Consider the following 12,725-nt stretch of genomic DNA (forward strand, 5'->3'; position numbering starts at 1 on the left):
GAGGATTCCCATGTCGCTAGGATTGTGTGGTGTCTGGATGTCCACAGCCAGAGGACCCGGTCCTCCATTGATACTCCCCCTGAATACCCACTTCACTTTGTATCCCCTTCACCGCACCACGTCACCCTGCATCATTACTGGAGGGGTAGTGGAGGTAGAGTTGGGTTAGGTTAGGTTAGTTTGTGTTAGGTAAAGATAGGTTAGGTTCGACTAGTTGGTATTAAGTTGGGTTAGGTTAGGCCCTCCTGAACACATACACTTCACTTGCATCATCTTCACCACACCTCGTCACCCTCCATTATTACTGATTGTGTGGGGGAGGTGTGGCTGGAGTAGGAGGGATGGGTTGGATTGGATTGGGTTAAGCTTGGCTGGGATGGGTTAGGTTAGGTCAGGATGGGTTGGGTTGGGTTGGTGTAGGCTGAGCTGAGTTAGATTAGATTTAAAGAAAAGCTGAAGCTGAATGAATTCCCCTAGTGATATGAAAAAAAAAAAAACTCTGACTGAAGGGATAATCTATCTATCTATCAATCTATTGCCAGACGCCTCAATCCCGTTTGGGGTGGCCACAAACAAATCGCCTCCAAGTCGCCCTGTCCCCCGCCATTTCACTGCCCTGCTCCCAACTCACACCCCCCTCTCTCATATACCTCTCCACCCCATCCCTCCATCTCATCCTCGGCCTCCCCCTCCCTCTTCCCCCCTCCACCTCACTCACATACACTCTCTTCGTCAGTCTTTCACCCTCCATCCTCTCCACATGGCCAAACCACCTCAGTGTGTTCCTCATAACGCTTCCTATCACATCCACATCCACACCACAACGCTCCTTTATATCCTCATTCGTCAGCCTGTCTCTCCACGTGACTCCACAGGCTCCTCTTAAATAACTCATTTCCACTGCTCTCACTCTTGACTTGTGTCCTTCCAACAATGTCCAAGCTTCACTTCCGTACGTTAGAGTTGGTATCACAATACTGTCATGTAGTAACTTTTTCACTTCCATGCTCACTTCCCTGTTTCTTATCACTGCTTTCAAAGAACCAGCAACCTTTCTTCCCTGCTGTACCCTTTCAAGCACTTCACCCTCCAAACCTCCATCCTTACTCATCACACTACCCAAGTACTTAAACGTACTCACATTTTCCAATTCCTCACCATCCAACCTCGCTGTACATTCACTGACTTCACCTCTCTCAAAGACCATCACTTTACTCTTCCCTACATTCACCTTTAGATTCCGTTTCTTACACACTCTCTCAAACTCATCCACCAAGCCTTTGCAGCTCCCCTTCGTCTTCACTCAACAACACAGTATCATCTGCAAACAACAGTACAGGGAGTTTCCAAACACTATCCTCTCTCACCAGGGCCACTCCAACATCCACTACCCTACCTTGTACCTCTTTTATTACCCCATCCATGTACAGATTGAACAACCATGGAGACATGACACATCCTTGTTTCAAACCAACTTTCAAAGAGAAAAATTCACTTAGTTCACCATCCACACGCACTGCAGCCTTCGCACCATCATACATACTCTTCACAGCATTCAACAACTTCCCATCTACTCCATATATTCTTAACACTTTCCACAATCCTTGTCTATCCACCCTGTCATATGCTTTCTCCAAATCCATGAAAGCCGCATACAACTTCTTTCCCTTCTCTAGAAACTTTTCCACTAAAGATCTAAGAATGAATATCTGATCTACACAACCTCTTCCCTTCCTAAAGCCTCCCTGTTCTTCTCCAACTAATTTCTCTGTTCTTTCTCTAACTCTGTCTATAAGTATCCTACCATACACTTTTCCTATTATACTAAGAAGACAAATGCCCCTATGATTACCACACACTTCTTTTTCCCCTTTTCCTTTGTACAAGGGAATAATTATACCTGACTTCCAATCCCCCGGGACTCTACCTTCCTCCCAGGCCAATCTGCACATCTTCCACATCCATTCTACTACTATCTCTCCCCCATGCTTCAGCATTTCACCACACACTCCATCAATTCCTGGGGCTGTCCCCGATTTAACTTTCTTCATTGCTTCCACAACTTCTATCCTACTGATTTCTTCCTGTCTTCTCACCTCCCTCCTTCTCCTAGCCATTCCCCAGCCACTTATACTCGCATTACTTCCATCCTCTACGTTCAACAATTCCTTAAAGTGTTCTCTCCATCTGCTCACTTTTTCTCCCTTCTCCACTAGTAACCTACCATTTTTATCTTTCATAATAATGATGGAAATAATAATAATAGTAATAAAAAATAATAATAATTTCTATTTTAATAGAAATAATCATACTGTAACTTTCATCACCACCATCATCACCATCACCTCCATCATCTTATATAAAGTTTCCCTGTTGCCGTGGGGTGGGGAGAGGCTAAATTAAGGTTCTTTGATGCCTTTGGGGACAAAATTAAGAATAAAAATAAAGCCCACGGTACCATCCCCTCTTCCCCTGCACCATAGACGGTACAAGGGTTTGCAGTAAAATGGAACGCATATATATATCCATTTACAGTATTATTATTATTATTATTATTATTCATCCTGAGATTTTTAAGATGAAGTGTCTCTGCGGTGTCCCTGTGGTAAAGAATCGATGCCCTGCGGTCCGTCCTTGCTAGCGGGAAAGGTTGGTGAGCAAGTAATGGTGTGGCGGAAACATCGACCCGTGCAAAGAAATCGATGGAAGGCCCCTAGAGTTGGCTTGCCTGGGAGGAAGTGGTGGTGGTGTGGTGGTGGTGATGGTGGTGGTGGTGATGGTGGTGAGGAGGGGGGGAGGGAAGGTCTCAACTTTCACTCTGCAAATTCGGAAACGCTGCTGGGGAAGTGGTGGGTTGGGGTAATAGGTGGTGCTCGGTGGCGGATCTGCAGGGAAGGGATTTCCTGTGGTTTGGGTCTCCTCTCTGTCTGTCTGTCTGTCTGTCTGTCTGTCTCTCTCTCTCTCTTTAACTATCTCGGAAGACGCCAGGTCAGTGAGAGTTATGCGAGCGTATTATGTTCATATTGGATAATACTTTAAACAAACTTTCCTGTTGCTTCCATTTTCTTAGGATATTGTCATGGCCCCTCTCCACTTTCCACCACATTTCTTGTTCATCTCTCCCACTTTTTTTTGTTTGTCCCTTGCAAATATTTTTCTACGCCCTGATACTCTCATTGTTAGAGCATATTTTGAGATAAACCTCCAGTGCATTCAAACCACCAGAACCACTACACCCACTTCTACAGGGTATACTCTCCTTCCCCACCCGCATCGCCCACCACATTTCAATCCCATCCCCTCATTTATTTTCTAGCTACACCTTTTTCTTTACCCTTCCTTTGACGGTTTCATGGGGCAACGCATGTCACGAGATTGACGAAAACACTTGTTCAGCTTGATACTCTAAAAACTTCCCGGAACACAGAGCACACTTTACGCAGACGAGTCTCATTATACAACCGATGGTTATGACGATGTGCCTGATGATTCTATCCCTTGATGATAAACCTGCCTTCATGAGGATGCCTTATATTGCTTGCTTGTTATATTCTCTAATCAGTATCCACATTCAGATAAGTGAATGATTTTAATGGGGCATCACTAGCTATATTGATTATTTGTATTGGGATATCATCGGACGCCGGATTCATCATCTTGTACCATCACGACCTTTATTGATCATGTACAGTAGGGTATCATTGGAGCCTTCCTGAGCGATACTATTATGATCGCGTGCAGTGTATTATTTCCCAGTCGAGAAGAAGGGACTGTGGACTGTCTTCTGCCATTTATGCGTAGACAGCTCGCATATAACACGAAATAGGTAAAGTGATTGAAATGAATAAGTAATTAATGATTTTCACTTTTCTCATACATTTGGCCTTACTTCATTCCGATGGTGTGTTTATATACTGTATTCTTGTTACCTCCAGACTTTATAATCCAACTTCGAAAGGAACTCTGTTAATGAAAGGCCTAATGAAGGTTAAATAGAGTCGTCGGGAGATAATAACACACACACACACACACACACACACACACACACACACACACACACACACACACACACACACACACAGAGCGAAGGGGTTACGGCCTTGACAGCCTTAGGTAAAGAAACAGTGACTTCCCCCCTCTCCCCACTTCTTACTCTCTGCTGGATCCGCCCCGGTGCTGGCCTGTGAGATTCCAGGATATTGGTTTTGTAAGTGGAAAAATGTGGTTGGGGAGTCCATGAGGGAGGGTGGTGTGGTGTGGGAGAAGAATTCGTTACTGGGGTACGAACACCAATGCATTTTTAGGAAGAAGCAACAGAAAAGAGAGAGTGATACAGTACTGTGGTGAAGAAAGGGAGAGACTGAAGGGAGCTGAGTGAGAGCAGGAGAGTTTGTTCAGGAAAGCTCTAAGTTAATCTAACCTAATCCAGCTTAACCTAACCTAAGCTAATACAACTTAACCTAACCTAACCTATCGTGTTCCTTTGCGCTCCACCCTAACTTAGAGCCTAACTTAACGCACCTTAACCTACCCTGCTTTACTCTAACCAAAATTACCATAACCTAATCAAACCTAACTTAACCTACCCAAATCCAACTTCCGCTGACGTACCTTACCCTACCCTAACATAACCTAATCTACCTTCGCTTCATCAAATCAAACCTACCGTAACGTGATATAGCCTTCCTGACTAACCCTAACCCACCTTAACCCTACGCAGCCGAACTTGGTCTGACCTACCTTGTCTTTCCTTACGTACTACGACCTCTCTGACCAACGCTAACCTACCCTAACTTTACCTAATCCAATCTGACCTAACCTAGCCCAACCTCAAACACACGTCACCAATGGCTATCCGTCTGCCTCCCTTCAGTTTCTCAGTTCTAGGAATTTAAAGCTTGCTCCGACCTCTGGCCTAACTCTGTGCTTGCCGTCAAACAAGAGAGAGAGAGAGAGAGAGAGAGGGCAGCGAGAGCGGAAAATATATTAGCAATAACCGAAGCCCTGCCACTCACTCACCCTGTCTCGGTATTCTCTCTCTCTCTCTCTCTCTCTCTCTCTCTCTCTCTTTGTATGTATGTGAGTATGTGTATGTGTGTGTGCATTGTGTGTATGTGTTTGTGTAGATAGACACACAGATAGATACGTACACAAAACATTGATTTCGTCATCGAATACCAATTACAAAATGTTTTTAATAAAGGTCGAATTTCCGGACGAGGAAAGGGCACAACAATTTTACGTAAGAGATATCCTGAGCCTGAAACACCACCAACACCGAACACTAAAATCATAACATGTAAAGGACGGCTGCACAGTTGCATTTTGTTACGATGCATGCCAATGAATCCTTCACTTCTGTTTCCGCCAACAGTTGCTGATTTTTGTTACCATGTTAACGAGCTAAACCTCCAGTCCTCTGTTTCCGCTGCCAGTCACTCTTGCTTTGATGTTAGGTCCATTTTTTGCATCTACCTCCGGCAGCGACGTTGGAGGAGATTATGTATTTACCAGTGTCTGTCTGTCAGTTTGTGAACAAGATGTTTAAAAAGTTGTAATCGAATTTCAATGATATCTGCTGGATATGTGGGCAGTGGGTCAAGGAAGAGCTTATTAGATTTTGAGGTGGATCCGATCCGGGATGCAGGAATAAATCATAAATTTATTGGCATGGACGGAGGTATGCACTTTCTAAGTGCTTTCTAGTTAAATGATTTTTCCATTAATTTTGAGGTCGTCGCCTAGAGAGGAGAGTAATCTCTGTGTGATATGCAAATATGCTTAACGCTGTCTTCACAAGGGCGTGGACAAAGTGACGGTGATGGAGATGGTTGCCGAGAGCTTCACCAAGAGGAACCCACTTGACGTGGCCGCAGGAGTGCCCCCCGACGCACACTTCCGCCTGCTGTCCGCCCTCTGGCCCCGACTCGTGCACGACGACCTTAGCTTCGTGGTGAAGGACCCACAGCGGGGCATACTGGGGGTCGTCATCAACACGGACTTCTTCAATGAACCTCAGGTTGGACAGACGGGGTACTTGTTAAAATAAAAGAATTATATGGAGCCATTGGAAGTAAAAAGTGTGGAGGAATGCAAACAGTCTTTCGAGTTCGTTTTTATTGGGGAGGTCATAGCTAAAGCATCTAATCTGTCATTGTAAATCAGGGATAGGAGCAGGACGACTTCATGCACCCACCAATCCCTACAGCAGAAGTCGGCAGGAAAAGGTAGGAAAGTCTGCTGTAAAGGATGGAGAAACTCCAATGAGAATTTCATTTGTAAGGGTGACAGGAAAATATGTGGTACACTATCTTCATCTGCAAGGGAAAATTAACATCATCAGGTGGCTGGACAGGGAGGATGAATGCGTGAGGGAAAGTGTATGAGAGTGGATGATTAGAGGAGGAAGCAAAGGGAGACCGAGAGTGAGGTGGAAGGGTAAGATGAAAGGGTTATATGAGGGAGAGCAGTAAGTAATGGGATGAGGGGATCGTTGGTGAGTAGGGAACAAAATTATATGGATTTCTTTTCGAAATGGCCAGCTCTGACACGATACAGCGTCAACGAACAGGGAGATACTTTGATAGATTGATAGATAGATATCGAGAAAGACTGACTGAGGGGTAGATAGACAAAGATAGATAAACAGACATGGATGAATATAGAGACTGACAAAGAAATACCCATAGATAGGGTATATAGATGGATAGGCGAACAGAGACAGGCAGATGTATCGATAGTAGCCTTGTAAAGACAGACAGACAGAAAAACAGATGCATTATAAAGAGAATTGAAAGACGTTGAAAAAAAATATATATATATAGACACACACTCAGGGAGCTAGAGAAATAAACAGGCAGACAGACGAAGAGAGACAGCCAGACAGACACTTAGAGAGACAGAGATAATGAGGGTAATTTTCCCGGTTAAATTGCCTCCTGGGGTGCGTCATTAACACCGACTTCTTTAACCCCTTTAACGAGCCACAGGAAATTGCTCAGCCCGGGTAGTTAGCCACAGTAATTGAGTTAGAATATCCTTACTCTCTCTCTCTCTCTCTCTCTCTCTCTCTCTCTCTCTCTCTCTCTCTCGTTCCAGAATATTCCTTTGATCACTTTCCTCATCCGCTCTTAACCTTCTCACTTTTCTCATTAGCTTCATTCTCTCTCCCTCTCTCTCTAGTGTGATAGATAGATAGAAATAGATAAAGATAGGTGGATATATAGATATGTCGGGTTAGAATACAATACGTTAGGTTAGGCTAGGTTAGGTTAAGTTTGAGATAACATGGACGTGGAAAAGTTACGTCATAATGTGTGTTTATCTTGCCCAGGTTGAGACTCCGGCCAGTATGGAGGTGATCGCCGCCATTCACCACCCGCTGGAGGAACAAGTGCGTCAACAGCTGCGTCAGGAGGCCAGCGAGGGGGGCGGCAGCAGGAGGGAGAGTTTCAGCGCCAGAAGAGACAGGTCCGTAGTAGTTACCTGGGGCTAGAATCACAGGCACACTTATGGTTGATTCTCCTTCGTAACTGTGATTTACTTTAACATTAATGACAAGGAGAGGAGAGCACATTCGTCTCCTCATTGCTGTATCCCTTGTATCTCCTTTAAAAAATAATGATAATAATAATAATCGTTGTTACAAGAGGGAATCGATTTTGTCCAGGTAGCATATGCCAATGTATGGCAGTGTTATTTTTGTCAGCTGTTTGAACATTACGCGTGGATATTCTTTATTATGTTATTTATATAGTATAGTTTTGCTGTTGAATACCACCTTGCATACGGTCCCAATTTCATCAGGTTGGGATGTATTTTCTACTCCTGTTACCTCCAGACGATTGTGTGACATTAGGATGCGTTTTTTTTTTTTATATATATTTATATATATATATCGGTTAGGTACAGCCTCCGTTAACCCCTCCGCTATTTAAGGACTCTTCTTAGCTGCATAAAATCGTCTGGTAGTAGAAATGGAGTATATTGTAAGACACTTTCTGATTCATGGGCTTGATAGGCATAATTAACCCCTTCAGTAAGCTTATGTATTTTCTATATACAGTGTTACTCTTCTTTGCAAAGGTTTGTATTTATCTTAGGAGTTACTTTCCGAATTTGAGGAGTTAGATACAGCCGTCATTAATTTCTTCACTTCAGAGAGGGTCCCTTAAATTAAATAGTTTAGCTGCGGCTGTGATAATATACAGTTACTTCCTAGGGCTGAAAGGATTAAGAGGCCTTCCTACTCCTTCGTACACCCAGTTTTGATAATATTGTCGACAGCTGCATGGCCAGGCGGAGTAGCACTGCCAGCTGGATGGACAGTGCGGTTCACAGGAGAGACAGCAACTGCAGCCGGAGAGACAGCAGCGTAGGCAGGAGAGATAGCAGCGTAGGCAGGAGGGACAGCAGCGTGGGACGGAGAGACAGCAGTACAGGGCGGAGAGACAGCCGGGACCGAAGAGACAGTCGGGACCCAAGTATTGTGTCGCCATCTCGCTGGGTGCACAATCTCTTCTTGGCCACCAGCGTCAGTCTCTCGCCACAGGTAGGGTATACTCTGTTCACTTTAACTTTGTCTGAAATTGCCGTCCCTCCATCTTGAATGCTGAACTGTAGCAAGATATTAACAATGAAATATGGTGCCGATCATGAAAAAGAGCTCTGAGAAAGATATAAATCCGTAGTATTGCTCTATTCTGACGTCAGCGTGCGGAGAATAGCTGCAAAAGAATGGGGACCTTCGACAGGTTAAGGTGGGCGATATATAGGGCACTCACGATCACAGTAGCCTCCCGGGTCGTAGCGTCAAGTGTTGTCTGCCTTCATATATTGTTCAGCAAAGACAGCTTACGGATGCTTCTAACACCTAGGTTCCCGAAAGGGTGAGGGAGGGAATCCCCCCTCCCTCCTGGAATTTTGGACATTCCAGAGGGGCAATAAACAGATGAAGCCAAACTTGCCAAAGTAGCATTTTTGACTTGTTGCTTGTTTTAGTTTTGATATATTTTATAGCCAAATGCTTTTTGGCTTGTACTTTGTGCTATATAGCTGTAAAGTAAGAATTTTGGTTTTCAGATAATTATCATGCGACAGAAAAGTACAGAATCTCTATAATCTTTCCAAAACTTTGCACAGATCTCCATAATACTGCTAGCTTTCTTCCTGTACTGCAACACGAAAACCACTCTGGTTGGAGGCGAATAACTCTTAGAAAGTAACTGTAAGAGGGAGGGGGGAATTCCACTCTTTTGGGAGTTGAAGAGGGGAAATCATCGGATATTTTCTGACATGTGAGGAATGACCAAGAAAAGTTTGGGAACCTGTGCTCAGACCACTAGAAATGAACTCGGGGATAAGACACCTGGAGAGATACAACCCAGTATTTTCGGCAGATAAGGAGATCCCTTAGCAGCACCTTTATAACTTTATATGTCCATGTGGCACGTTAATATACCATTATATATTGTTTACGCAATCTATACAGATATAAATACAATATCGATAACTCAGACGGGAAAACTACAAGATGTAATATGTAAAGTGGGTCGCTAACCAAGATGGGATAGAAAGCGTCCTAAGAAGACTAAAATATGGCTAATAATTTTTAATTATATATAGTGAGAAATTTGGCCTTTAATGGTCTATTGTTAATTTGTCTCGCGACTAGAGTGATATTACTGCGGCGTCAGAGGCCAGTTAATTAACTACCAGGAGCGCAGAGAGAGAGAGAGAGAGAGAAAGGTAACATAAATTTCAGTGTTAAAATGTAATACACAGGATAAATCTCTTAGTATGATGTGCCACGAAGCCTCCCACGGCACCTAGAACATTGCCCTGAGCTTCGTAAATCCTAAACCATCCTAAATTTACCCTGTACCGCATCACAGGAAAAAAAAAAAAAGTATACTGTCAGTTGCCATAACCTAATCCCAGAGTTTACCCAGGGTGGTGAAAATATCCCTGATCCTCGTGGTAAAAATAGCCCCTATCCTCTTTTCTTTTCTTTTTTTTTTTTGTACAAGGAAGAATGAACCAAAGACCAGAAACCTTCAAGACTGTCCCCTCCAAGAAAAAACAAAAAAGATAACAGTGAGGCAAATTCAAGATCCACCACAACTCCCTTCCCTCTTCAAGCCGCCCTCCCTCATGCATTCTTCAGTATTTTTCCTCTTCATCCCTTCATCCTGCCACCCTGCCCCACAGCTGTCGGTGTTTGCTTTGGGACGAGAGACGAATCGGTTCCAGATTTACCAACTTTCTCGAGCTTGGCGTCTTGAATTCAGTGACTTATTTTACAGCTTTATACATGCCACCTCCAGACATTCGTAATTCGCTCAGGGGAGACGCATTTAACTGGATGATTCACATATAGCCTTCACTGTCTCCATCGATCTGGTCACGTTATTTTTCTCATTTTCTTCCTGGGATCAGTTTATTTTATTCAACTTTGGAAAAAAAAAAATGATAGAAAAAACTGATAGTGAAAGGGTCAATAATACTTCACGTGAATTCTGTACATAAAAAAAAAAAAAAAAAAAAATCTTCAAAGGCGAGTATAATTTTCTGAAGATAAGAAGACTACCAAAAAAAAAAAAAATCACAACAAAATACAAAAATAACAGCAACAGCAACAAAATATACGTCACCGAACAGAAAAGGTCTAACCCATTAACTACGAGCTGAGTAAAATCGTCTGGCGTTGACTTGATTAATAGGAAGAAGACGAAATCGATTAAAAGGGTTAAGTTGTGACTAAGATTGAGTGTTAATACTTTATTTTTCCCCACACATACACCCACCTTACACTTCGCAACCAAACTAGAGTGAATGTAAAACTAAAAAAGGGAATTGGAAAATAAAGTGCTTTCTGATGACACTAAACTACTGGGTCTCTTGTTTGTCCTGAAATTTATTTTATACATTTGAATATGATGACGTATCTTTGTTATTTCAGCGTCTCCAGATGATTTAATTCACCTGACAGATTCGCGAACGGGAGATATTAGATTCTCTCTCTCTCTCTCTCTCTCTCTCTCTCTCTCTCTCTCTCTCCTATGGAGTCCTTTTAAGCAACAAAAATCAGATAGCAGAGAGACTGGCTCAAAAAATACGTCCTCAGGTTGAAGGGGTTAAGATCCTTGCCAAATCCAGAGGCAGAATCCGACTATTTTCAGGCTGGGAAATGGTGAATGTTGTGAGTGGATGGTGCCGGAAAATGCTGCCAAGGAGAAACCTAAGAAAATGAGAGAGAGAGAGAGAGAGAACTGCGGATTTCGTGGAACCGGGATGTGGACAGAAAGGAAACAACTTGGGGGGAAATGTGTTGGGGTGGAGGTGGGATGGAGAGGCGAGGTGGAGGGATGGAAGCGGAAAGGTAGGGGGACAGCTGGCCACTCCTATATCTGGACCCATAATCTCGTCATTTAAGGAAGCTCCCTAACACTCTCTCTCAGCGACTTATTTTTGGATCCGGCTGGGTAATATAAATTTTACCTTACTTATGCTGAGTATGGCGATAATAGAATGATTTAAGCAACACAAAACATGATAGTAAGATAATTAGCAAAATAAATCGCTTAAGGGGAGGTGTTCGGAAGCTTCCTTAACCAACGGGAATGCGAGTCCTGGTCACAATAATACTCTGTGACCTAACCTAACCTAGCCTAAGCATGTCTACAGCTAACCTTACCTAACTTAGCCGACCCAGGCGGACCGCTGACCACACTTACCTCATCATAACAGGACCGTCTCAGTCACCTAATCTAACGTAAGCTAAACTTGTCCATAACTTACCTAACTTAACATAGCGTAACTTAACCAAAATAACTTAAATATAACCAAATCTAACTTTGCTACACCTAAACTGAAACTGAAGGAAGCTAATCTTGTTCCCCTCTCTCTCTCTCTCTCTCTCTCTCTCTCTCTCTCAGGACAACGTTCGTCTGGCCCTGCACTTGGAGAAAGAAGTCATAAGGGTGAGCCAGTCCCGTCACTACCATGGCGTCGTCACCCTTAACTCCAATCCACTGAATCAGGTGAGAGAGAGAGAGAGAGAGGTTATGTTGGTATTTTCATTGTGTGTGTGTGTGTGTGATAAGTGCGCGTGCGTTTACATGCGCTGGCGCATGTGTAAATGTGTGCTTAGCAAACACGTTCCTCAAATACTGTCAGTATGACTTCAGCGATTTCCAAAAGTTTGGTTTTTCCGTCCCTATATTGCGTTCAGGTGCCGTGTTGTTCACTTCCATGAGGCTTTGTGTGTATAAGTTTGCTTGTTAATACTCTTATCCTTACCGATGAGAATAGACTCAAGGGTTAACGGCTGTGTCACAAGAGCTCTTTCTTCCGTCATATCTTCCATGGCATTTTTCCCTCGTGAGATTCTCTTGGCAACTTTAAATGAAATACTGTCTTACGGGCCTTGGCAGTCACAGTCGCCCGGGAAAGTCACCAGCAGCCTCGAGAAAGTCGCCCTCATGATCGAGTTTCCTGAAAAAATGTAGCCAGAAAATCCGCTCGTATGACACCGCCATAATCAAGTCAGGAGTATTTTTCCAGGGCTATGAGAGGCAGGCTGACTTTACAGGGTGTACTTCCCCAGGTGCTGTGTGAGAACTGCTTGGCCTGTTTTGGTGGTTTAGCTCTCTCATATTCGGGACAGCGCAAGTATTCCGGCTAAATCCGAGCCATATCATTCAGCCTTAACCGGGTGTACTCCC

The 12,725-nt window shown here is 43.6% G+C and overlaps 1 protein-coding gene across 1 annotated transcript in view; it reads left to right on the forward strand.

Moving 5' to 3' along the window:
• The window catches only part of LOC145406421 (uncharacterized), a 41,356-nt gene that overhangs the window by 28,492 nt on the left and 139 nt on the right, over nt 1–12,725 (forward strand). Inside the window, exons 8-11 of the mRNA XM_080277578.1 lie at nt 5,801–6,019; nt 7,334–7,454; nt 8,400–8,551; nt 11,937–12,041. Of these exons, the coding sequence (XP_080133704.1) occupies nt 5,801–6,019; nt 7,334–7,454; nt 8,400–8,551; nt 11,937–12,041 (597 nt within the window). The remainder of the gene's footprint in view (nt 1–5,800; nt 6,020–7,333; nt 7,455–8,399; nt 8,552–11,936; nt 12,042–12,725) is intronic.

Source organism: Coenobita brevimanus, chromosome 70 (genome assembly GCF_032717465.1).
Source record: "Coenobita brevimanus isolate Jiangsu-jjx chromosome 70, ASM3271746v2, whole genome shotgun sequence".
Taxonomy (NCBI): domain Eukaryota; kingdom Metazoa; phylum Arthropoda; class Malacostraca; order Decapoda; family Coenobitidae; genus Coenobita; species Coenobita brevimanus.